Raw genomic sequence first — 27,327 nt, 5'->3', positions numbered from 1 at the left:
TTTCTGACAATAGCCCTCTATTCTTACTGCTGCATGTATGTATGACACACACACCAAAAGTACTCATACAGCCATCACTTGTACCTGAAAAGCCAGAAGTTAGAACAGAAGTACAGAGTTGTTGCTCTCAGGGTTACCCACACATTAATTTATTTGTGGCAGCCCGCCACAATTAAAACGCCTGCTGCCACATAAAGATTTTCTATTTTTGGAGCTGGGCCGTTCATTACGAGCACTATTGGAATATATATTTTAGATTATCTATAGCACCACACTGTTGGGGCTAAGATGAAGCAGCAGAATGTCAGGAACATTGAAAATAAAACTTAACCATTAACTCTGCTGTGTTAAAAAAAGTGTGCATTCACTTGCAGCAGCTGCTCCTCTGCGGTCTAATCAGATCTAAATGGCTCAACAGATCAATTATCCACCCCATGAGTCACAAATTACTGCTGAGGGGGGAAAAAAGAACTCATGGAGAACTCCGCCTGCACTGCATGGACTAACCCTCTGAATTTAGAGAGGGGACACAAAATGATGGAAGAGACACACACAGGCATTTAAAAGTAAGAAAAAACCTGAAACTGGCTGTTTTTTTAGAACATTACAGACTAGCATATTGCAACTGGATGCAAGTTTTAACTCATCATGTTGGGAATATTTGGTCTGACCTCTGACTTAGACAGATCAAGTGGAAATCACTCACCCTTCAAAGTTAAAGTCATTTTACCATTGTGATGGAAATTTTGTACTTCATGAAGAGAGATGTGAACTGAAGTCAAACGCAGGAATGTTCAAGGTAATTGTGTAGTGTGACCTGTGACCCTTTGTGTTGTTTCATGACACGTAAGGTATTGAATAATCACTCAAGGTATTGAATATATACTCAAGGTTATCACTTCCTTCTTTGTGAATGATTCCTTTAAGTGCAGAAGGGCAGAGTGATAACACACCCACAGAGACAGATAAATACCAAGCTTTTCTCCTCAGACATTGACTCTTCACTTTGTAACCGACCTGCGTGTTGCTCTGTGAATGCTCCTCTTGTACAAGATTAAACCCTTATTTGAATTTTGAGCTGACTCTGATCTCCTTCCTCCAGTTCTAAATTATTGCAGGATTATTTTAACAAATCTTTTGGCGCCCAATGTGGGGCCCCAATATCTGTCTCTCTCTTCACATCAGCAGACCTGAAGACCTTGCAAGGCGGGAGTAAAAACCCTCCTGAAAAGACCTCCACCGCGGGGCTCCTAAAGCTCCGTTTGGCCAGGGAGGCCAGGTCTCCTGAAGAGTGGGACAGTGATGGGGCTAACCAAAGAGGGGAGACGGACCAGCCAGGCAAACACTGAGTCAGGGACTCAAATCATCAAAAGGGTAAAAAACAACCATTTCTAATAAATAAAGCAAGTCAGTGACTTGGGAAAGCAGGACTCTCAGATTTAGGGCAGGAATCTAAAGGTAAACTGTCTTTGGAAGGACAAGGTTTAAATTAATCCCTCAGGCGTGAGAAAACAAAAAGACATCAGGGTCAGGGACCCATAGGAAAGAGTCAGGGACTCATAAGGAAAAGAAATGGAAATAAGGTTAAAATAGAAATACGAACAAAATTGAAAAAAAAAAAATCAAAATGGGAAATTGTAATAGTTGTTATAAATATTGTTGTGAAGCTGACGAGGTTCAATGTGAAGGAGATGCAAAACGAAAGAGCCAGAAAGTTTTAGATAATGTAAAATATATAATGGGTTTAGAGAACAATTTCAAAGATTGTGTAACAGTTTCCAGCTGAGGCACCTTAGAGGCATAAAGAATACTAAGGTGTATTGTGAAGCAAGATTGGTGTTTGATTAAAGGTGTGTTACATACAAAGTCAATGCAAACGGGCGATTGAGCGTATATTCGCCCAGGAGAAAAATCGCTCGGGCTCCGACAGAGCGATTTTTCGCTCGTCGCTTGAGATGAGAAATCTCATCTGGAGCGGTATTTCGCTGGGTCCTGTCGCTTGCAGCCCAACGTTGATTGGCTGCTGTAACCCCGGAATCCCGGGGGGTTCTTGACTGTCATGACATGTCAGCTTCATTAAAAGTATAACTGCAAATTAAAAGCAACAATAGATGTAAAAACACACAGAGACAATGCATCTGTGATCAGTTCCCTAATTTAATTTTAACAATTTTTTCAGTCTTCTCCAATTTCTCGTTTTATTTTATGGAAGTGATCAATGTAAGTGCACTTGTCCTAGAGCCGCCACGATGGTTTTTATAATGCAAATAACTCTGAGATAAAACCTACAAGCTTCTCTTCCTGTGACTTTGTATGTGTCTTGTATGTTTTCTGAAGCCTTTGGGCCCTATTTAGATGGCCTAAAGCGGACGGCGGAGGGCCCATAATCCATGTCGCAAGTGTCATTGCTATTTAGATGCAGGCGCAGTTGTCATTTTCACGCCCTGCGCCCTTGTCGTCTAACTAGCAAATGAGCTTGCGTTTCTCTGGGTGTGTTGGTCTAAAAATGAGGAGTGGTCAGGCGCAGTCATGGCGTGTTGCTAGTTAGATGATGTAAAAAGCAAATGCGCCAGTGACCAACAAAAACCTGGTCTAAAGTCAACGGCGCAGTATTTCGCTGTTAAACAAGTTAGTAATATGCGTCTCTAGGCGGGTGCACAACGCGCGTGCACTCTGCTCAGACACACACGGAGTAGCCACACATGCAAAAGATAACAAATAAAAATATGATTACAATGTGAAAGGTTATTATTGTGCACATTACAATATTTATCAGAAACACGTCTTAATGGTCAGTCATTAATCAGAATGATCTAATCGCAGTAATAATGATCATCATAATCCAGGAGGTCCAAGCTCGCAGTGTCCGAATATACGGAACTGCGAGCAGACCTCCACGGGCTGATGATGCATAGCCTGTAAAATGAACTTGTCTTTCCCAATTGAATTGTGATCATTTTGGCATGTAAATCACAAAATCAAAGATGTGAAAACGTTTGATAAACTTTATTATGACATAAACACAACAATAACCAGCTTCTGTGAACTAAAAACGTAAACTTATAGCCCCACAAGTAGGCTACAAATGTATATGTAAAAAAAAAAAAAAAGCTTTTAGAACGTAAAACTGAAGATCATTTTGTCAGGAGGAGGAGGAGGAGGAGGAGGAGCCCAGCTCCGCAGCCAGCACGCAGCCAGACCAGACGGGCCCGGGTGCAGCCACGGGACCAGCCCTTCCTGCACCTTCAGGCGGGGGGGTTCAGGATGCTGGAGAGGGAGCTGGGCTCTCTAACCTCCCGGGTTAAAATAAAATAAATTGAATAATTTACAATTTGTTGACAGCCTTTCTCTCGTGCGCGCTCTCTCTCTTTCTCTCTCGCAGTCTCACTCTGTTTCTTTTCTTTTGACTTTTCTAAGATGACAGATGCTATGTATATACTCCCTATCTGATGCTGTGGCTGTTTGTGGTTGGCTGAGAGGGATGTGAACTTATTAGATTGCTGCTGTGTTAATCAAATCACGTTGGGTTTCCATTACGCGTGCCAAACAGTGCCAATCCCCTTTGATCTGACATCAAATGTGACGGGACAGTCGACACAGAGATACATTTATCATCTCCTCAGTTGTAAAACGCTCACTCTTTCCAGTTGGTAGGTCCGCTATCTAACTAGCTCTCCACCGTGCGCCTCTTTTTAAAGGGAATGAGAGGTGACACTGATTGGCTTATTGAATGATATGCCCAAAACACACCCATGACTAATTTACAGAGTAAGTCCAACCCTTTTAGACTGTCTGCCATGGAGCACAGTCTGAAAACGCGCTGTCTGACTAGCAAGTGACTGGGACACGCCCATGCGCTGCACGCCTGGCGCTTTGCGTTTTAGACCATCTAAATAGGGCCCTTAAGGTTACAAAAATGAAACACAGACTTCTGAGCATTTATACCTCCGACCGCGGAGGTATAAAAATGAATAATTATAAAAAGCTGAAAATTATACATTTTGATACATAGGTAGGCTATACATATTGCAAAACTCTAAAAGTACACCAGAGCATACATTTTCGTTTCCAAATATTTTATTACACAAAAGACGAAGAAATTATGATTATTATTATTTTTTTTTACCTATTTTGGCACATACATACAAAATCCTCCCACTCCTCGCTCCAGGCAGCTCCAACTCTGCTCACATGCTCTGTCTCAGGCATCAGAGCCTCTGCGCTACAGTGATAGATGCATTGGCGCTGTCCATGGTGCTTAAGGACTGCCAGGATTACAGCGCCCCTCCAAGTGCCGCAACATAACTTCATTGTTTATGCTGCCCGTGTGCTCAGAAGCACACCAAAAATGCATTTGAGTAATTTCCGAGAGGTTATGATAAAATAAAAAAAAATTACAGACTATAGAATAGGACTAACAACCTCTCCAGTGTCTCATGTCAATTAATTAACACTATTTGTCGGCTTTTTATAATTCCTTTTTTTTTTTCTTTTTGCTGCTGAGCTGCTGCTTCACTGTGTCTCCAGTTGAAAGTGGTGATTTGCTAAATACATTCTACAATAATAAATTAGATTAACTTTTGGTCTATGATATTGCTGGCTATATTACGCATTTTAATAAAAAATAATAATAAAAGAAACACCGAAATAATTAGTGGGAACTTTTTTTTTATTGATACTCCTCCTCTCTGCCATACTAACACACACACACACACACACACACACACACACACACACTGAACACGCGACTGAATGAATGAACGAACACTGGAAGCGGTTCATCCGCAGTCCCGCCGGCTGGCGCGGTCACTGTTGAGATTCGTTTTTAATTATTAACAAAATGGTTTTTTATTGACCGTATGAATGGTTTTGTTTTAAAATAAATATTTGAAAACGAAAATGTATACTTTGGTGTACTTTTACAGAGTTTTGCAATATGTATATAGCCTACTTGTATGTATCAAAATGTATAACTTTCAGCAGCGCTCTGCCGCGGTCGGAGGTATAAATGCTCAGAAGTCTAGTGTGTTTCATTTTTGTAACTTAAAGGCTTCAGAAAACATATAAGACACATTTTTAGTAAAAGTCATAGGAAGAGAAGCTTGTAGGTTTTATCTAAATAGAGTTATTTGCATTATAAAAACCGTCTTGTGTGTTTTTACATCTATTGTTGCTTTTAATTTGCAGCTATACTTTTAATGAAGCTGACATGTCATGACAGTCAAGCACCTTAAGGGAACATGGGACCCATTCCGCAACAATGTCACCATACCACACGGGGACGCTCAATGGACTGTCCGAGTTGATGCCTTGATTCAAAGAATAATGACTCATTTTCAGGGAAGAGCAGACTATAGTAAAATAGCACGGTGTGTACAGAATGCAGATGAAGGTGTGTTGATTTACCTAGAGAGACTGAAAATAGTGTTTGCAGCAAACAGCGGTATGCAACAGGATAATGCTGACGATGGTCCCTACAATATGCAGCTAAAAAACGCATTCCTGAATGGAATGAGACCAGAGATCTCACAGTTTGTAAGGAAGCACCTAATTGGTGTTGGAACAGCTGGGATACAAGCTACGACCGACCATGCAGTACATGCAGAGAATATACTGAGAGAAAAGAAAGCCAAGAAAGGCGGAACAAAAAAGGCAAGTGAAGTATTTGTCATGGATGATGATGATGATGATGATGATGAAAATTATGCTAATACATTTACTGATGTGTATTTCCGAGGCAATGTCAACCTTGGAGGCTGGAGAGGGAGACCCAGACGAGTTGATGATTCACCGGCATGACTAGCCAATAAATCAGGTCTTGCGCAGACACGTGCACACACACGCCAAGACACAGAAGAAGAAGAGGAATTGGAAGATGTTCCTGAAAAACTATGGTCTAAAAGAACTGCAGATGTAGGGCTGATACGAGGTATAAAACCAGTACAAATAACCCGAAGGGTTCATTTAGGCCCTACCAAAGACAATGTCCATTAAAACCAGAAGCAATAATAGGAGTACGCCCAATAATCAAAGATTTATTAGCTGGAGGAATAATCGGAGAGTGTCCAGATTCACCATGTAATACACCATTATTCCCTGTAAAGAAGGCTGCACCATCACAAGGATGGCGCATGGTTCAAGATCTACAAGCAGTAAATCGAGCAATAGTACCACGAGCTCCTTTAGTTCCTGATCCACATACTTTATTAAACGATCTTGACCCAAAGGTAAAGTACTTTTCAGTAATAGATTTGGCAACCGCATTCTTCTCAGTTCCAGTACATAGAGATTCGCAATTCTGGTTTGCATTCCAGTTTGAAGGTAAAAAATATACGTACACAAGAATACCTCAAGGTTACTGTGAAAGTCCAACCATCTTTTCTATGGCCATGTCCTCAAATTTAGCAAAATCTGACTCTCCGTGTAAAAGCCAAATGCTATTGTATGTGGATGACATTTTAATAGCGTCTAAAACTGAAATAGACTGCAAAACTGACACTCTAGCTCTATTAAAATTCTTAGCTGAACAAGGATATATGGTCAGTAACAATAAACTACAATTATAGAAACCAGATGTAAAATATTTAGGTTTTAATATTTCACAGTCAGGAAAATATCTAGACGAGAAAAGGAAAACAGCTATTTTACAAGCACCAAAACCTACCACCAAAAGACACATGATGTCTTTCTTAGGCATGACTAATTTTTGCAGGCAATGGATTGCTAATTATGCTGAAGTAGCACAACCGGTCCAAAATGCTATATATGACCAACCTATAGCGGCTCAAAATAAAATAGAAAGGACTCAAGAAGCCAACGATGCCTTTGTTAGACTCAAACAAGTTCTAGTGAGCTCTTCAGTATTGGCTTTCCCTGATTACTCAAAGCCATTTGTTCAGACCTGTGACGCAAGAAATGGTTTTATGACTAGCGTGCTAACACAACCCTTTGGTGGAAAACAGAGACCTATTGCATATTATTCATCTAAACTCCATAACATCACAAAAGCCATGCCACCTTGTTTGCAAGCAGTACAGGCAGCTGCACTCAGTGTGCAGAGTTCTGCTTCTATAGTGTTATTTCACCCATTGACACTTATGGTGTCACGTGTGGTCTCAGTTCTTCTAATGCAGAACAAGATAGCTTTTATGTTACCAACACGACATCTTAGTTGCATGACTATTCTACTGTCACAGCCACATCTCACTATAGAGAGATGTATTACATTAAACCCATCAACCCTGCTGCCAAACGAAACAGATGGAATAGCACATGATTGTGTGGGAGGAACTAGTGCTAGAGTACTACCAAGACCAGATCTCACCGATGTACCACTTAATACTGCTGATATTGTGATGTTTGTAGATGGCTCATGTAAAAAGAATCCAGACGAAACTACGCCTACACATATAGATCATGAGATTTTAAGAGACATGCAAAATAGTTCACCTGAGACTGAGAAAAACGTGGCAAAATAAAGGAGCCACACAGACAGAAGCAGGACTTTGGGAGAGTTTAGAAGGAAAACCTATATTACCAAAAAATTTATTTAGATTTGCTGCGCTATTGAGTCATGGGAATACCCATGTCTCAACAGGAGGGATGGTATCCACAATAGAGAACATATTTACTACATATGGATTTCAAAACTACTCAAAAAAAATTTGTGCCTCATGATTAATATGCTCTAAGCATAATGCTCAAGGTAGACTACGTCCAAAACCAGGTAAATTCCCAGAAGCAACTTACCCATTTCAATGTATCTGTATGGATTTTATTGAATTAAATAGAGCTGAAGGAAAGAAATACTGTTTAGTAATTATAGATATGTTCTCTAAATGGGTAGAAATTACACCAACAGTGAGCAATGATGCAATAACTGTAGCCAAAATCTTAGCTACAGTAATAGCTCCAAGGTATGGTTTTCCAGAGAAGATTTATTGTGATAATGGTCCTCATTTAATAATCAAGTAATACAAAGACTATCTGGAATATTTTCAATCCAACTCAGGTTCCATTGTAGCTGTCATCCACAGTCAGCAGGACTGGTGGAAAGAAACAATGGAACTATTAAAGCAAAACTAAGAAAGGCTATGGAAGAAACAGGGAAAAGTTGGGTAACATGTCTACCAGCTGTAGCATTAAGCTTACACATTCAACCCAACAGTACAGGATTATCACCATTTGAAATATTATATGGAAGGCCATTCAGGGTACCGCTAATAGATACAAAGGGAGATGATACTGGATTGACTGAAACAATTGTAGACTACATGTCAAAAATGATGAAGAACAAGAGTGTTATGTCTACAGTATCTCCTCCAATAGATCCAGCACCAACAGGAGGGCCAATAAACCCAGGAGATTGGGTGTTCATCAAAGTCCTGAGGCGAAAGAATTGATCAGCTCCACGCTGGGAAGGGCCCTATCAAGTATTACTGTCTACACCCACAGCAGTCCGCATAGCTGAAAGACAGACGTGGATCCATTTCACATACTGCAAAAGAGCACAAATACCACTGTCAGATAAGTAGAAGCATTCACCATGCCGAAATTAAAACTATGTGTAATAACTGTTTTATGTGTGACCACAATTGCATTCCTTATCTTAAATATAATGACACAAGGCCAGGTACATGATAAAATGAGGGAAAGAGCTATAGGAACACAATCCAGGTGGGACATTAGGAGAGGTGCAGTGATAATACAATGTACTGAAGGGATAAATTGCATTGCTCAGATTGACGCATGTCAGATTTTCCCTTGCTCAGGACAACACTCTTATTGGCTGGGATCAGAAAAATATATCTGTATCACCACAGTTGCATGCACCACATATAGAAGTGTGTGGGGTAAAACTTAACAGGTATGGGTGTGGATGCGAGAAGTGGAATTGGGTAATTGCTAATACAGGAACACAGGATTGGTGATACAACTCTAGATCTGAATTAAAAAATCGACTGACAATTATCAAGATGATGCCAGACACTTGTAAAACAAACTACTGCAATCCTGTAATAATAATGCTCAAGACTCCCAAACACATTGACAATGGAACATATGTGTTGGGAGCATGGGTGAGCGGAACAAATCCAGTTGGGATATTTCATATAACAGTGTCACCAAACCCAAGGAATTAGACAACATCTGTAACAGCCACACCAACCACACCGACTTCGATGAAAAATAATCCCGTAAAATATATAGATGTAAAAAACATAAAGGAAACGTATGCCCTAGAAACGGGATACACAGACTCAAATGTATGGCTACAATGGATTGTTCATACAGCCTGAAACAGCAAGTTTTCCTCTTGCAGCTGTCTAGCCTGCGCAGCAGCCAGGCCGGGGTTAGGCACAGTGCCTTTTCCCCTTAATCCCGATAATGATCCACAAGGGTTTCGCTGCATGCTAGATTTATACAAATCAGATAGTGCTACAAACTGCACCATATTGAAACTTTTGTTCCCACCAGTGTCACCGCAGATTAAACCACCTTGGTTTACCCCGTACACCGGAAATTATACCTGCTTGACACAAAGTAAAGGTACCGTGTCAGTAGGGATGTTGACAACCTGTAATACCATCACTGATGTAATTAAGGGCGAGAGCAATGTCACTGATGGTGTAGTGAATGATCAAACCATGGCCAGAGCTGATGTATGGTGGTTCTGCGGAGGTAAGACACTCAGAGCAAAATTACCAACTGACTGGAAGGGAACTTGTGCCATGGTACAGTTACTAATGCAAACATACATTTTACCATATGACACGACGACATTAGAGAAAGTGACGACACATAATTCACATATTACAAAGAGAAATGCACCAGCAGGATCGTTTGATAACAAAGTTTATATAGATGCAACTGGTGTTCCTCGAGGTGTTCCAGACGAGTTTAAAGCCAGAAATCAGGTAGCTGCAGGGTTTGAAACACTCCTGGCTTGGTGGGTAACCATTAATAAAAATGTGGATTGGATAAATTATGTGTATTATAATCGACAGAGATTTCTTAATTTCACTAAGGAAGCAATTGGGGACATACATCAACAGTTAGATAAGACTAGTATAATGGCATGGCAGAATAGGATGGCGTTAGACATGTTGTTGGCTGAAAAAGGAGGAGTATGTAGAATGTCCCTTAGTTTTGCATTCACATTGCAATTCTGTGAGCGGACTAAAGAACTTTACATGACATAGTTACGTTCATCTACGTGGGTTGCGTCACCTTATATTGGACATTGATTGGTTTATAAATGGGCGGGGGTCTGACGTCAGCATGTCAAGTAGGCAGTTAGAAATCCCCTCAATGTTTACAAACATTACCTCACGAAAATGGACAAACCAATTCTAATAATCGCCACGCTACTCATACTATTATGGCATTGCTATCAGCTGCAGCACCAACGTAGAGCACAATACTCGTGGCTCGTACAAAAACGAAATATAAATCTCTACCTTGTGTGAAGATGTCATCGTCGCCCGCAGGAAGGAGGAGGAGGAGGAGACAGCTAGCAATGTTAGCAATGCTGAGAGCCCTGCCAACTCGGGAGCGACCAGTGTCAAGGTGAGTGACCATAGACGGCTCATTTGGTTACACCCCGCCCTTCCGCACACTCAATCACAGATCCGCTCCGACCAGCCTCCCCCTGCAACTACAGCTCCACTCGGCTTATTGCTGTCATGGATAGGCCTACATCGTTGCTTCTCTGGTGATATGCTGTGATAAGGCTTTAAAATTGTAGCCGTGGGTATATGCTCATTATATCACAGTTAAGAAACAATCAGATTGACTGATTTCACCTTTCCGTTTTATAAGTGCATTTAATATATTTACTCCAGATTATCACTAGTCTGTCTGACCAGAGGGGGGGGACAACACATATCCGTGCGAGTGCGGCCAGGAGCTGGGATTTCAGCACCACGGACAGCACGCGTAAAAAGACTTGACAAGCGTCTCCTTTTAAATGTGTTTGCTGCTAGCGAAACTATACATAATAAATGAATGGCGGATATTAACAACCAGCGCACCAGAATTTCCTGTCAATGGTCTGAAAGTCCGTACCATCCAAAAAAATGCTTTCACGCTAGTAACTGACTGGACCATGGTTCCGTTTGGTCCGGACCGAGACCACCTCTTTTTGCCGGACCAAATTTCGGCCGTTTGGTGCGGGGATAGTTTTCACACCTGAGGACCAAACTGGAAAGTCCAAAAGTCCGGACCAAACAACCTAGGTGTGAAAAGGCCCTTAGAAGACTTGATTTGAAATGCACATTTCAAAACCTTTATATTAACTTTGGTTGAAATTCCGAAGGCATTCTACCCAAAGTGAGGACGATGGATTTTGTCACCCATCACTTTAGATGGATTAGAAAGATATGTTTTTTAAGGCGAGTATGGGAGAAGGGACTATTGAAATTACAAGCACTGGGAGTGTGAGTATTGTTTCAAGACAGACTTGAAAAATGGATTAACCTAAACCTAGATTCACACATTAATGGACATGGCCCTGTCAAAGCCTTGTGTTATAATTGCTGAGACACATCAAGGTCAGAATACCTGAACTGTATGTGTAGCTACTGTGTCATGTATTTCTTAATGACTGAATCGTCAGGCATCTGTCATAGTTGGTGGCTAAAAGGTCTGCTAATGTGAAATTGACAATCTGAGTTTTGCCCTCCATTGCCATCACAGAATCACAGCTTTGGCAAAGACAGACAAGGGCCCATCAGGCCATGATGGATGGCCACTCTGATGAAGAGGACACAGCCAGGACCATAGTGACAGGAAATGAGACAGTTGTCACTCCTCCCTTGACAGTTCAATCACAGAATCCACCAATCATATTCAGGCAAGTTCAAATAAACACAAGAAATTTGTGCTCTAGAAAAAGGATCAGCACTCAGTGAATAACCTCCACAGCCCTATGATAAGCTATTATGGCAAGGCTTAACTATACAGACCAGTGAGCAGTGATAACTAACACATCTTTGGGGTCATCAGGTGGGAACCTCCTTTCACCGGTGTTTCGTCTAGTTGGTCCCACGTCACCTCCAGGAGGCTAGACAGTGATCTCTTGCATCCCAGAAACACTCCCCTAATGCCGTTTGGTCTGGTGAAAAATTTGATATTTTGGCAGTGTTGTATGTGGACGGGGCCAAATGGCAACATAGCTCCCCCTAGAAAATTTCGTGCCTCAAGCCCTGCCTGTGAGTTTCACCTACATGCATGAAAATTGGTGGGCTCATAGAACATGCCAAGACGCACAAAAAATCCTCTTGGACTCAAGAAAAACCCTCCCCATAGGGTTTTTTTTGGAGTAGGAAGATGAAAATGTTTACATATGTGTAAGTTGCCCAGACGCACAACAAAGTCTCTGCCACCAGTGCTCTACTCCAAACAGGAAGTTGGCCATTTTGATTCAGACTTTTCATTTTGGTGATTCCACACCTTGTAATTTAACGAACTCTACAAATACAAAAACAACAATCAGTAGTAGGGGTGTAACGGTACACAAAAATCTCGGTTCGGTACGTTCCTCGGTACACAAGTCACAGTTCGTTTTTTTTCGGTACAGTAGTGAAAAAAATACACAACTATTAAATATCTTTTACTTATTGGTAACCTTATTAAAACATACCACCACAGCAGTTAACTCTTTACACAATTTTTGAATGAAACAAATATATATAAAATCCTGCTTTTTCACATTGTTTGAATGAAAATAGAAATATAAAAGTGAAAAATAAAATCCTGCTGTTTTTTTAATACATTTTTTGAATGAAAAATATAAATATACATTTCTGCTTTAACAGTTTTACTCAATTAAAATAAGTATAGTGCAGCTGGTCAGCTTTAAAGCCTGCTCAGATTCAGTTTTACTAGGAACTTACTTAGCTTTGCCACTTTGTTAAAGTGCAGTAAACAAAACATGCTTATATCTAAAGTGCAGCTTAAACAATTTTATTCAACTCCAATGGCGTTGGTTATTTCTTTAGCGTGATGGTCAGGGAAACGCTCTTTCTTTTTAAACGACGACGATATTGTAGTTTGCACCAGATTGCTTTTTCTAGTCGTGTCGGTTAACGTTCAAACTCGGGTGGTGTCGCTTTAGATGCGTTAGCATGTTAGACGTGTTTCCAAGTACATACCCGACCACTGTTCTGCAGTGTCAGCACACTGCTTTTGTCTTGTCCACTTGTTTATTTCCATCTTCGTATTTTACCCTGAAACCAAAGTGTTCCCAAACGGAGGACTTAAGGTTTGCGGGTGGGTCTTCAGGTTCATCAGGCTCACTTGCCATGTTGTCAAAATGCCAGAATGCGCTGCACAAAGTGAAAGCGGTCTGTCACTCAATTATGTCCGTCGGGGAACTAGATATTTTAAATGGTTAGGCTCGCAAAAACTGAATTAAAATAAAACAAAATAAAATAAAATAATATCCTGGGCCCAGTAATTCGGTACAGGGTTGTGCCGAACCGAAAGTCGCGTACCGAACGGTTCGACACAAATGCATGTACCGTTATGGCCCTACTGCCCAGTAGTACCTGGACAACCGAGCTGTGGCGGCACACAGGTATGTGGCGTGTCAGAGGAGAAACAAGCCGTTCACATTTCTGTCTTTGTGTCAGGTAATGGCCCACAAACCTCACCGCACTTTAGGGACTGTTCTTTACTTATGGAGGGACTGTCAGGGGAGGAGGGTGGCTGGTTGATTTTTATTTTATTTTTAATTTTATTTTGATCCCCCCTATGTTAATCACTTATTGATGCTGTTTTTGAAGTATGAATAAGTCAATAAGTAATTTATTCCTTTGAAATATCAGTGATGTATTATAGAAAAGTGATTTATCTTTTTATAAATGACAAAAGGCACATCTGCCTCATTCTTGCTGTAGTATCGTTATACTACTCAGAACTGTGATACTTTCACTGGTATCGTACCGTGGGGGGTGGAGAGCGGTGGGGGGCTGGGGGGGCGCCGAGGGATGGTTCGCCCAGGGCGTAAAACTAGCCAGGACTGCCTCTGGCACTGATATTTTTATCGTAACCATCTTTATCTATGGAAGCCCATTTTCGCCAGTAATGGAAAAAAAATTGCCATTCCTTATCAAAATTGTGAGATAAAAAGTCATAATTATGAATGTAGCCTAGTTTTAAAATTAATTTGTGGCATGTTGTCTTGTAAGGTGTGTGGCATCACGGTGGCTGGAGATGGGACAGAGGATGAGATGATTCACTGTTTCAAGGCAGGACAACTAGTACACTGTGGTGTAGTAAATAGTAAATAGTGGTGATTTACAAAAACACCAAAAACTATTTTTACTGTTAGTTTGTTACTATAAATAATACAGTACTTTATTTGTAATACTGTATAGAATAAAATAAAATAAAAAAAATATATACATTTTTACTGTAAAGACAAGTTTACATAAATATTTCTGCTGTTTAAATTAAAAAAATACAGTATTTGTATTTTCAAATTTGGCTGTGATTTTTTCTTTTTTTTCTTTTATTGAAAGCCTCCTTCAGATAGTAGCCTGCCCCTATTTGTAGCCTGGTCCCAAACTATTGTTTTTGTTAATAGTAGCCGCGGCTACTATTTGAGGAAATACGGTATGTATGTAACATACAGTCACTGGCCACTTTGTGTACACCTGTGTAATCTAATGCAATCCAGTAGAATGACTATACCATGATTTTTTCCCCGAAGCTTACAAATTTTCGGTTATTGTTGACATCGTCTAGAAAGTGGTGATTCTACTTTGTTTATTATTGAGGTCATAGTGAATGGTGGTGGTGTACTGGGGTGGCCTCCTAATTTTGTCTAATTGAGGGGGACAAAATATTAGGAACACTTTTAAATATATTGCAGTCCAGTACACCAACACCACCCACTATGACCTCACTAATAAAGTAGAATAATCACCTTTCTGACAAAAGCTGAAAATGTAAAAGCTTTGTAAACGTAGAATGTATGGCAGAGCTGTTGTATTGGATTGTATTAGATTGCACAGGTGTACCTAATAAAGTGGCCAGTAAGCCCCACATTTACACCACCAATCCATGCCTACTCTGGGTCTCCCCGCAGCCCCTGGTTGCTCGGCAGCCTCAGCCCCTGAGACCATGCTGATCAAAATTATTAAAGGCTTTTCTCTATGTCAAGGGGTGTGGCCGCTATGATGCCGCCCTCGCCACCAAATACGTTTGGCTTTTTGATGGCTTCAATGGCCTCATCTCCTCACACTGATGAAGGCCGGACGGCCGAAAACGCTTTGTCCTTTAAAAATGCTTGAAAGGCCTCATTAAAAACTTTTTATCTGCTGACGGACATATCTGTGTGCGATCCTCAAACTGTTTTTGTTCTCATCTCCTCATGAAAATTGATACACAGGTCAAGAATGGCAAGCTCTTACATCTGATAGGGGCGTCACCCATGGGGGGGACAAAATGCCTCTATAGCGCCCCCTTGAAATTTTCAAAAACCCCTCCCCATAGGGGTTTTCTTGGAGTAGGAAGATGAAACGTCACACCACGTCAGGGTTAACTTACTCTGAGTTTTCACATAACCGCTTCAGTAATGCGCGCTGCTGGCCCCCCACGGTGGCCCAGGAGAGCGAGGGCCCGATCACAGCTGCTTGCAGCGTTAATTAGACATTGGAATTGTTGCTGAGGCTGTCAGACGATAATTTTATCAACTTTGCTTCAACCGATCACCACCAAAATTTTATCATCTCTTTCTTGTCCCATTATCCACCTTTCCTGAAACTTTCATCAAAATCCGTTCATAACTTCTTGAGTTATTTTGCAGACAAACAAACAAACAAACAAACAGACAAACAGACCAATACTGGCGAAAACATAACCTCCTTGGTGGAGGTAATAAAGACGGTGAAAATAGCGCCATCTGGTGGCCAGAAAGCACGTCTTGTTCTACTTGCTAAATATTGGTGTAATTCTAAAGTTGGAATTAGTGTTCTGTGTTGGGGAAAAAAGAAAGTGAAAAATACAAAAAAACGTTATATTCTGTGTTGGTACAAAATAAAAACGAAATAAATACACCACAGTGTCTCCATGGTGAAGGCATATATAACCTAATAATGTTGCAAATAACCTAATTGTGATGCAGGCTGCAAAATCTGATGCAGAGGGGGAGGGAATATCACCTACTTGGCGGAGGTCTGCACTCTCTGGGTGCTTTTCTAGTTAATAATATAATAATTTAATCCCTTAGGGAATTAAATTATTATATTATTAATGACAGACCATAGATTACTGCAATTGTTTGGTTGTCTATAGGCCTATCAATAATGATATTATAATTTAATCCCTAAGGGAATTCAGCCATTGTCTCCTCCTTGTCTGAGCCAGAGTAGTCAGCCTGCTTATGTTCCCAGTGTCTCCTCTAATCAGGGCCACAGAGTGAGCAAGACTAAGTGCCAGACTGCTGCTTTGCCTGAACCTATGTCGTCTGGCCTAACTTGGCTACCATATTGAATTGGATTCAACCTTAGCTTTACTGTGAACTGTCCAGGACTTCTACATTGTTATTGTGACAATTAATTGCTACACTTTCTATAACTGTATTTAGTTGTGACTTTTACACCATTGTGACCTGAACCAACTGAGATTAACCCCTTGTTTTTGTTTCATATTTTTATAGGCAGCGGGACAAGCTGAGGGGAGTATACATGGGATCCTCATCTTTGCATGCAATGTGGTAGGCTTTACGGTGGTGGTCACTTGAGTGTTTTGTAATTTGCTTCTCCTTGCAGTGTGAGTTGCAGTGTAGATTGCAGTGTTAGTGATCACAGTGGGCTCACGTGGTGGTAATTATTGGGGTCTGCAATAGAATCTCCCCGTGGTAAGAACCCTGTCTATTTACTTGCTTTCAACAAATACTGGTGTTCTATTTTACATTGGGGCTTGTACTTTTAAGATAGTAATTGTTTTAGCTATTCGTTTTAGTTAAATAAAAAATGTTTGTCTTAACCTTACAGTTATTTTTCTCTTTTCTCAGGTCTCCAGCAATAATCTTATTTTTAAATAAACATTTTTATGGTGAACTGAATGCACATCAACCTGCTCTTCTCGAACCTATAAAGTTATATTGTGTTAACACGTATAAAGTTGGGGCCCATAATGACCCTCAGGTTTTTATAGACATTGCATTGGTCTGAAATACTGTGTCTGGTCACAGATGGATGAAGGAGTGATCTTTCCATGGATGGATGGAGTGATCTGTCTATGGATGGATGAAGGAGTGATCTGTCTATGGATGGATAATGGAGTAATCCTTCAATGGATGAAGAAGTAATGTGTGTATGGATAAATGAAGGAGCGATCTGTCTATGGATGGATGAAGAAGTGGTCTGTCTATGGATGGATGAAGGGGTGATCTCTCAATTGATGGGTGAAGGAGTTTTTTGCATAGTTTCAAGGAAGTAATTCTATTCCTCCCTCTGACCCCTAAAGCACTTGATGGAATTAGAGTTTCCAGTATGTCTGTGATGTTGCGACTCAGGAATAGAAATCTATGAGGGCTGCTTCATTTAAAGCCAAAGGGCCAAAGGAAAAACAAATGAAATGTAGTGCAGAAACACAGGATATCTGATTTCGATGAATCCAGAAGAACAAAGCACTTTACACCATAAAACTTCAAATAGTAGCCCGGGCTAGTATTTGCTTAAATCACTGAACTCAATAGGCTTATATTTGGGACAGACGTCTATATAGGACAACCCTTTAATTCCTTTTAAACAAAACGATTTCTCAGCAAAGATAGGAAATATGATCAAATTGTTTGTTTGAACCAGTATAATTATTACTTGTATAAAAATTAGGCTTTAAATAACATATCAATTCAATTCATTATGATTATCTAGCCTCAACAGACAGGGCATCAGAGACAGAGAACATTATGCCTGGTCAATGGTGGCACAACAAAACATGTAAGTAGTAAGTAAAATAAGAACAGTACAAAACCCAGACAGGACTAAGACAATAACTATATTACAAACCACATGAGTACCCACAAGAAGACAAAGAACAAAAACACATACTAATAAAATTACAATATAAAAATATGTGGAAATGAGTGCATGATGAACACTAAATACTAAACATAATAAAATCGGACAACTGCCTGTCACATCACAATGCAATGACTGTAAAATACATGATCAATCATTCAGGAATATCTGGAAAGTCCAGCTCTCATATATACTCAAAAAAGGGATCTCACATCATGCAAAATTTCCTCTAGGAGCCCTTAAGTACACGCCTGATTCTTTCCAGTTTGACAAAATTAAGGACTTCCCTTGAGCAGCACCAAGCGTCTGACTAGTAGGGTAACAAAGGCTGTGAAAGTTGCCTCATGGGAAGAGAGTGGTACAGTCTGGTGGTACAGAGTGGTGGAGTTACACCAAACAATGCAATCATAGCATATGGTTCAACAGATTTTCCAGTAACCCTTGATAATGATCGAAAGATTTCTCCCAGTACGTCTGCAATGCAGGACAAAACCAAAACGTGTACGTGGCTCGCCAATGGTTGGCTACACCTGTCACAAACCGGATGCACATCTTTGTAGAACCTAGAGAGCCTAACCTTCTCAGTACTATTTTGCACTGGATCAGTCCATGTTTTGCACAGATAGACATTAATCATGTAATTTATCAAGGATACCCTCCCAATGTTGGGGCGGCAGTAGCTCAGTCCATAGGGACTTGGGTTGGGAAAGGGAGGGTCGCCTGTTCAAGTCCCCGCCCAGACCAAATATGGAGTGTGGACTGGTAGCTGGAGAGGTGTCAGTTCACCTCCTGGGCACTGCTGAGGTACCCCTGAGCAAGGCACCGAACCCCGTGTTTTTTGTCTTTTTTCAGTGCCCTGCCATTTTCACTCCTCCGCCTGCCAGCCACGCTCAGCCTCACGCCTCAGCCCCAGTTTTTGTTCCCCTCCTCCTACGGACTGTCTTGCCCTTGCCATTCCCCTCCACGGACTCAATTCTGCCCTTGAACTGATTTTTGTGCCCTTTTATAATAAACCCCTTTTTGTCTTGATCTGCATTGTGATTCCAGTGTTCGTATCTAACATAACAGAAGGAAAACTGTTTGTAAACCTTTTGATGATGTTTTTGGATGTTTATTTGTGAATGAAATGGCAAGTTCTGCAGGCTGCAGCGCATCTGCGTTCATCTAGAGCATCATACCTTGATGAAGTGAAAGGAATAAAGATAAAATAATGACCCTTTTACTTTTATTATTATTATCTTATGCCAACTGAAGAATTAAATTTGTTTATTTGGGTGTTCTAGCTCTTTTCTCTGGAGCGGAAACTGACACAAATGAGCTCATTAATCAATGAGGGGGAAAACAACATGATTCGACGTTTAGTCGGTTAAAGGAAAAATCTGTCAAATCAGATTCGACTATGAAAATTCTTAGTCGGGGACACCCCTAGTAGCCAACAACCTTGTTGTATACATCCAATGAGCTTCTATAAAAAATGAACTTCTTGGCAACCAGACTCGCTGTTTAATTAAGAAAGGCATTTATTTTTCAAAATGTGTAGCCACACCAGAATGGTAAAGGGGACTGGCTATTTAATTGGGATTAGGCTTTTAATTGAAGTTTTACGGTATTTCCTTTTGGTCAGACAGCTTTACATGGCCTTACTCATCCACGAACACACTAAAAAGATTATACATGCTTCTTGCTTGGGCTGTAATTTTGTAGCCCTATTTTGAGTCATTACATTAAATGGCCCATGTTTTTTCACATGCTGTCTATACCTCCTAATGACGACTAATAGACATTGTGTTACAAATTGTACTGTATTGCTACTACAGTGACAAGCTATTTTGTTTGTTGAAACCTCAAAAACATAATTTAGGTGTGCATTTAGCTATCAGACATCCCAGCGTACTATGCAAAAGGTGTTGTGTATGTTCCTACATCATATGTAGTTCCGGCCCTGCAATCTGATTGGTCGAGAGACAGTAAAACCGTGATGATATTGGAGTACAACATCACGGTTATTTCACTGTGTATGTATCACTCTGCCTCACAGCTGATTGCAATCAACAATCAAATCAAAACTGACGGTTAGTGTCAGTTAGGTCAGCAGTTGCGTTGTAGGCTAATTAATTCATCCACTGTCAAACAGCTAAAAATATGGATATATTTCCTAAAATAAGTTTTGAATTTAACTATGAATGGTCATCACAGGAAGATGAGGGAGAGGAGAAGCTGAATCCATCTGAGCACACATCCAGATTTGTCAGTGTTTCATCAGTGGAGCTCAATGACTTGGAGAAAAGCAACATACTGTCAGATCAGAAGGCAGAGTTGGCTGTGCCTGTGAAGCGACAGTCCACCATGCAGTCACCAGAGACTTATTTCACCGGCTGCACAATTAATGGAAATGTGCAGATAAATGTGTATAAAGAGTAGCCTAAGTGCCTGGCGTACCATGTTTGCATTACATAGCAACGGTGACAGCGGAGTCCTGAGGCAACTATTTTTGTTGGTGGAAGACAAATAAAATGCTTAAATTATCTATTTTGTCCTCATTTTTCAACATTTCTTAATCAGCCTTGCTTATTTAACTGTCGAACTGTTGTATAAAAGCTATATCACACTCGAGCTCGTGATGTTGGCCTGCGGCCTCGTGCCTACGACCGAATCACAGCCGTGACGATATCACAGTACAACATCACTCCCTCTCGTGTGATATTGCTTAATTATATAATGCTGTAGGCCTACACATTTCTTCAGTCCAGAAAGTATAACATCCTCTAACCATACCAATCTGCAGCTGCACCATGTGTTTCACTCTCACCACTCTTATCAGCCTGGTTTCCAGTACTAGTAGGCAGCTAGTGTCAGTGCAAAAGCTCTGATAAACAAACTGTGTACTTCCTGCTCTGCGCCAAACTGTAGACAAAGTTAAAGACTAGCTGTCGAACACAATGGAGCATTTAAGCCGCTAAAGCATAGGGCTGCCCCCTGAAAGTAGGAGATAGGAATCATCAGTCGGAGACCCCTCAGTCCACTGAGATTGCTTTAAGACAAGCAGTCTTTTTTTTTTTTTGCTCATCACTGTGCTGTGCAGTGAACAGTACATCTGCAGATGTTTTGGTCCGAAGATTTTGCTGTAGAGTAAGCACTCTTGACTTTCACACTGTTCTTTGGTATGGACAGCTGTGGACGTAATGCAGCAGCACAGAGGAGGAGAAACTTTCCTTGAAGACAACATTATTTTCTCTCTTCTGCTTAGAAGTGGTGATTTAATATTTAACCCTAAATCTTAAAATGGCAACTACTATTTCAAGAGGATGTTAAAGAATGTAAAAATACTGCAGTGTAAAGTGGTGTTTGAATGAATATTGATGAAAATTTGTCATCTTTAAGTCAGGGTTGAGTTACTCAAATCACCTATTGTGCTCAGTCTGCTTTTAGTCTTTCTCAAAAGGGTAAAAATAGTTCATTTGTAGTTCTATCCTGCCATCCATGTTCTTGTGTCCAATTCATGTGTAACTGTTACCGTGAGAAAATTTTTGACATCATAGAATGCCTTTCTTTGCTCTCAGCAGCAAAACTACTATTGATCGCTTTCTATTTCCCTCCTCTCATACTCTGTGCTTCTGTTGCCCTCTCTTAACCCTACCAGGAGAAACTCATACTGCTAAACACACATTCTTTTCCCACTACAGCTGTTTAATAATTTAACCTATTGCATAATTGTTTCCTTGGCATGGAATAATCCTGGCTTTATGCAAATGGCAGAGAGCTGTGATTTGTTTCCTGGTAGCAGTAAAGCTGCTGTGCTGTGGTCCTAATGGGAGCTGTGGCTGTGTGTGAGTCATCTTCCGCAGGCTCTTATGCTTGCTTCTAATCATTCCCCGGAGGAAGGCGGGGATGGGAAGGAGCAGTCAGGACGAAAAGCAGTGTCTCAGCAACAATGCAGACTAGCCTGTACATTCTTTGTGACATACTTTCCACAGACTAGTTTTCAGCTTCACTAAACACTATCAGGGGGTTATAGAAATAAAACTTCAGTCACTGTAAAGTGGAGTTTTAACCCAATGGTACCATAACAATCATTGCCTCACAGTTACTTTGTTCAAAAATTTGTTTCCTGGCAATATTTAAGCCATCAGACAGTGCAGATAAAGCATAACAGTAGTGGAATTTATTGTCACTGGGTAATGCTAATGGCACTACAATTGAAGACCAAAATCTCCTTGCTAAAGGTACAATAAATGTGATTTAATTGATCATTAGTGAGATTTAAAATACAACCCTAATTCTAAAAAAGTTGGGATGCTGTTTAAAATCCAAATAAAAACGTTATGCAATGATTTGCAAATCCTTTTCCACTTATATTCAGTTGAATACAGCACACAGACAAGATAGTTAATGTTCAAACTGATAAAGTTTATTGTTTTTTTTGTAAATATACACTCATCCTGAATTTGATGACTGCAATATGTTCCAAAAAGTTGGGACAGGGTCATATTTACCACTGTGGTGCATCACCTTTTCTTTTAACAATACTCAGTAAGTGTTAACTGAGGACACTAATTGTTGAAGTTTTGAGAGTGAAATTCTTTCCCATTCTTGCTTGATATACGACTTCAGTTGCTTAACAGTTCGGGTCTCCATTACTGTATTTTGCGCTTCATAATGTTCCGCACATGTTCAGTGGGAGTCAGGTCTGGACTGCAAGCAGGTCAGCCTAGTAACTGTGCAGAATGTGTCTCACTGTCTTGCTGGAATAAGTAGGGACGTCCCTAAATGTTTTGATGATATTAAAGATTATAGATTTCATACCCAATCATGATACTTTAATCGGTTTCCAGTTATTCTGTTTACCTGCTGAATGTTACAAGACAGGTGTTTTTGGAACATTTCGCAACTTTCTCAGTTTTTGTTGTCCCTGTCCCAATGTTTTTTTAAATGTGTTGCAGGCATCAAATTCAGACCTAACCCAGGTATACTGTAGCCTGACTGAATTTCATTTTTGTTTCTCTTCATTCAGTGTGTACCTGACATCATGGTGATGTTAGATGATCTATTTAGGATTGGGGATTATTTTGTTGTGTCCTAACTGATAAGTAGCAATTGATGAATCTGTCACAGTGGTGTCACCACTGTTTCCGTTGATACAGAAGCTACATTTGGTAGAAGCAGTTAACTTATCCTTTATTATGTTAAATTTTTATGCAGATTTCAGAATTGTTTAAGTTGAGCAGCCCCACAATCTGTACGTATGATTATAAATGTAGTTATCTTGCTAGCTATTGGAGAGATGGCATCCCCATTCTTAATCATGCTGACAAATCTGGCCCCCCAGCCAATCAGAGAGCCATCAAAGGAATCATTTTTGGACAACAAACAAACACACAGAAATCTATAAGAACATGTCTGATTCTTATAATGAAGGTAGCATAGCCTATCAAGTGTTCATTGCTTATAGGTCTAAATGAGCATTCATTAATATGTTTATCACAAGGTAACTACTCTGCAGTGGGCTATTTATGATTACTGGGTAATTTAACTTTGCAGCGTTGGCAGTGAAAGCTAACAAATTTATTAAATTCTCTGTTTTACTCTGAGACTTCTCCGTCTTTGTACTTCATAACTAGGCTAGCTACGGAGACTCATGACTCCCCAATGCAATGGAGGTTTGGCAAAATGTAGAGAAAAAGGCGCCAAACTGAAGATGTATGATGCACATTTTAGCTGATGAAATGTTAAAACATAGTTTTTATACAGTGTACAGGCTGTACATTTTTACAGTTACATTTAGAGAGTGTGATAATTACGTTTAGTCTACAACACTTCAATTTTTTTTATTCATTTCCATATACTTGTGAATGTTATTCATTTCCATATATCTTATGTATATATACAAAGCTACAGGGAGCCGCTAAAGAGGGGCTAAAGGGCCACATGTGGCTCTGGAGCTGCAGGTTGCCTACCCCAGCCCAGAGAAGACATTGTGTTATAGAAACAGATGTGTTTCTTGTAAGTGGACTTACATTGTAGAGAATGTCCACCCATCCCTCCATGGTGATGCACTGGAAAACGGTGAGAACAGCGAAGAGGATATTGTCAAAGTTAGTGATGCCAAAGTTAGGTCCGGTCCAGTACTCCCTGCAGGCGGTACCATTGGCACAGGTTCTTGCTGGAGCCTCCAGGCCACAGGGGAAATCTGCTGCTTGCTCCTCTACAACCACAAACACACACACTCACATACCATCACATACACAGAACTACACCAACATGCTGAGGTATTTTTAGAGAAGGCTGGGGATGTATTATGTAAAAGTACATTTTGTTGTAGATACAGATAAACATGCCATCTAAGGGCCCTGACACACCAAGCTGACAGTCAGCTGTCGGTCAATGTTTGTCCATTGCCCTAGCTTTTGTGGTCGCCGTTGGAGACGGTGGAGTCTGTCAATAAATGAAATCACTCTGATTAGCAGTTCAGCACAGCGCACGAGAAGACAAACAGAACTGAGAAAAGTAAACAAACAGCTACAGTCAGGAGGGAGTGAGGTCAGAACAAACTTGTTATATTAGGTGAGCTTTTTCTTTAGCCATTAAACTCTTTAACAGAAACACTTCACAATTGTTTGTTATTGTTTGTCAGTGCACAGTGAATAACATTTGTTCATTCAACTTCAGGTTGTGTTCTTAATGTGCTAACTGGCTAAGTAGCATCTTGAATCTGTCATGTCAGTCTTTCAGTTTCCCTTTTTTTAATGATCAAAACAGACGACTGCCACCTGCTGGTGTGAAGAGTTATTTCTGCTCATGCAGACACAGAACAAACATGCTGGTTGACTGTCAGTTGTAGTCTTTGCAGTGTGTTAATGTGAAAATATTTGGCCGAGACACAGGCAATGTGAGGCAACACTGCAGTAACTTTTGTTGCAGTTAGTTGTTTTATGTCAGTTGTGTGTCTGGGCCTTGATGCATAATATCTGGGTTCCACTACAATCATACACAAATGGCAATATTAGCACACATGGTGTAATTTCCTGTTTTTATCCACAGAGACTTACCAATGCTGGCTCTTCGTTGCTGTTGTAAACTTTACACTTACCTTTAAATTCTACTCAACATACACTGTCTTTGCACATTATTTACCTGATGATGTCATTTTGTTTCTTCACAGTGTCATTTCACTATAGTTATTTCTGTCTACTTTGTACATACATCTATTGCATGTCTGTCAACAGAGGGGTCCATCTTCTATTGCTTCCTATATACATCAATGGTCTAAGTGTGTTTGTTGTACATAGGCCTTTGAGACAAAGTTGTTATTAAGAGGTACACAAATTAAACTGACTTGATTTGAGATATATAATATATATACAGTATGTACTGAACACAAATATAAATGCAACACTTGTTTTACCTCCCATGTTTCATGAGTTGAAAAAAAAAGAATATGTAATAGGCTACTTCTCGGTGAAGATTCTCAGTCATCCAGGTCATCGTAAGTGCAATATCCTAGGCAACTGGACTAAGACTAAGACTAAAACTAGACGTTTTGCCTCTCATCCAAGAAGCTTCTTCAGTTCTAAATGACTTGTACGAAGTACGAGGAACCTAAACATCAAGGTGTACAGAAAACCTACACACACGGACCAATACCTGCTGTTTGACTCTCACTGCCCCCTGGAGCACAAGTTGGGAGTTATCAGGACACTGAATCATTGGGCTGAAAACGTGCCCACTAGAACAGAGGGGAAAGTGAAGGAACATAAACACATCAGGGAAGCACTTCAAACTTGTGGCTATCCCAACTGGGCCTTTGCAAAAACCTCAAAAAGACCCAGAGCAGACAGAGAGGAAGAGACACAAAAACATGACAACATTGTCATTCCTTATGTCGCAGGAGTGTCTGAGAAACTCAGGAGGATTTTCAACAAACACCACATCCCTGTGCACTTTAAACCCAGCAACACACTGAGACAGAAACTTGTCCACCCCAAGGACAAAAATACCCAGACATAAGCAGAGTAATGTAGTGTATGTAGTTCAGTGCAACCAGGAATGCACAGATTTATACATAGGGGAGACAAAACAACCACTCCACAAGCACATGGCACAGCACAGGAGAGCCAGCACCTCGGGTAAAGACTTGGCTGTCCACTTACATCTACAGGAGAAGGGACACTCCTTTGAGGACAGCAATGTGCACATCTTGGCCAGGGAGGAAAGATGGTTTGAAAGAGGAGTAAAAGAAGCCATCTACAACAAGCTGGAATGACCATCGTTAAACAGAGGGGGTGGCTTACGACACTACTTATCACCCACCTACAATGCAGTCTTGGGATCCCTCCCCAGATGACTTCACACCCATTCACCTCTTGTCCCACCTGACCCTAACGACTCACATGGTGACCAGGTGGGTCAACGACTCACATTGTGACCTTAACGACTCTGAAACTAAGAGTTCACGCGACCCCTACGACTCTGCAAGGGTTCCCACCCACACAGGGTTTATAGCCTGCAACTTCTTACAAGTCATTTAGAACTGAAGAAGCTTCTTGGATGAGAGGCGAAACGTCTTCAAGAAACGCAAGCAAGTCCAGTTGCCTACGATATAGCATTTACGATGTAATAGGCTACTTTTTTAATGCACACAAGTTCTCTTAGTTCTCTCTTTGTTGACAAATTTGCTTAAATCTGTGTTTGTGAACACTTTGCTAACATGACCCATAATCCATCCACCTGACTGGTGTGGCAGAGATGCTGATTAAACAGCATTATTATTACTATAACAGCCAAAATACATAGAGCACATAATCCACCTACATGGCGTGTTACATCTGGAACAGGTTTTTTTTTACCTGCTAAACAGACTCTATCTTAATAGTGTGCTGCCAGCTGCAAACTGTGTGTGTATTAACTTGTGCCAAAGTGACAATGCAGTTGGTTAAGGAGGGTTTGAAAGCATAGGCTATATTAACAAGAGGATGTATTGATTTGATTGCTGTAAAATGTAAAAACACCTAGAAAGTTGCACTGCTGTGTCGCATTGGCTCTGGTGACTTGTTGGAGGGCTGTGGAGCTGCACACAGAGAAAAAAAATTGACCAGCCATCTGAAAATAAAGAGGAGCCACGCCATGCCTGCATGGGCAATGTGGTATCCATGTTTAGTGTAGCAGTTTCAGCTGATTATAATGCATGCGCTCTGCTGCAGGCATGCTGAGACAAATGTGTCATAATAAAAGGCCGCTCTAAACGTGCGGTTTTACCACACAATACAATGCCACAGACATTGCATGTTTTGAGGGAGTG

The 27,327-nt window shown here is 40.6% G+C and overlaps 1 protein-coding gene across 7 annotated transcripts in view; it reads right to left on the bottom strand.

Moving 5' to 3' along the window:
• The window catches only part of cacna1ba (calcium channel, voltage-dependent, N type, alpha 1B subunit, a), a 775,969-nt gene that overhangs the window by 554,504 nt on the left and 194,138 nt on the right, over positions 1 to 27,327 (bottom strand). For all 7 annotated transcript variants that reach the window (XR_013492059.1, XM_078170996.1, XM_078170991.1 and 4 more), the window contains one exon: positions 24,047 to 24,234. Coding sequence is in view for 6 of the 7 variants with exons in the window: in XM_078170996.1 (XP_078027122.1) it covers positions 24,047 to 24,234 (188 nt within the window). In the remaining variant the exon portion in view is untranslated. The remainder of the gene's footprint in view (positions 1 to 24,046; positions 24,235 to 27,327) is intronic.

The sequence above is a fragment of the Epinephelus lanceolatus genome, chromosome 9 (assembly GCF_041903045.1).
Source record: "Epinephelus lanceolatus isolate andai-2023 chromosome 9, ASM4190304v1, whole genome shotgun sequence".
Lineage (NCBI taxonomy): Eukaryota > Metazoa > Chordata > Actinopteri > Perciformes > Serranidae > Epinephelus > Epinephelus lanceolatus.
Note: the sequence above shows the minus strand (reverse complement) of the source record. Positions and strands in the feature narration are given on the sequence as shown.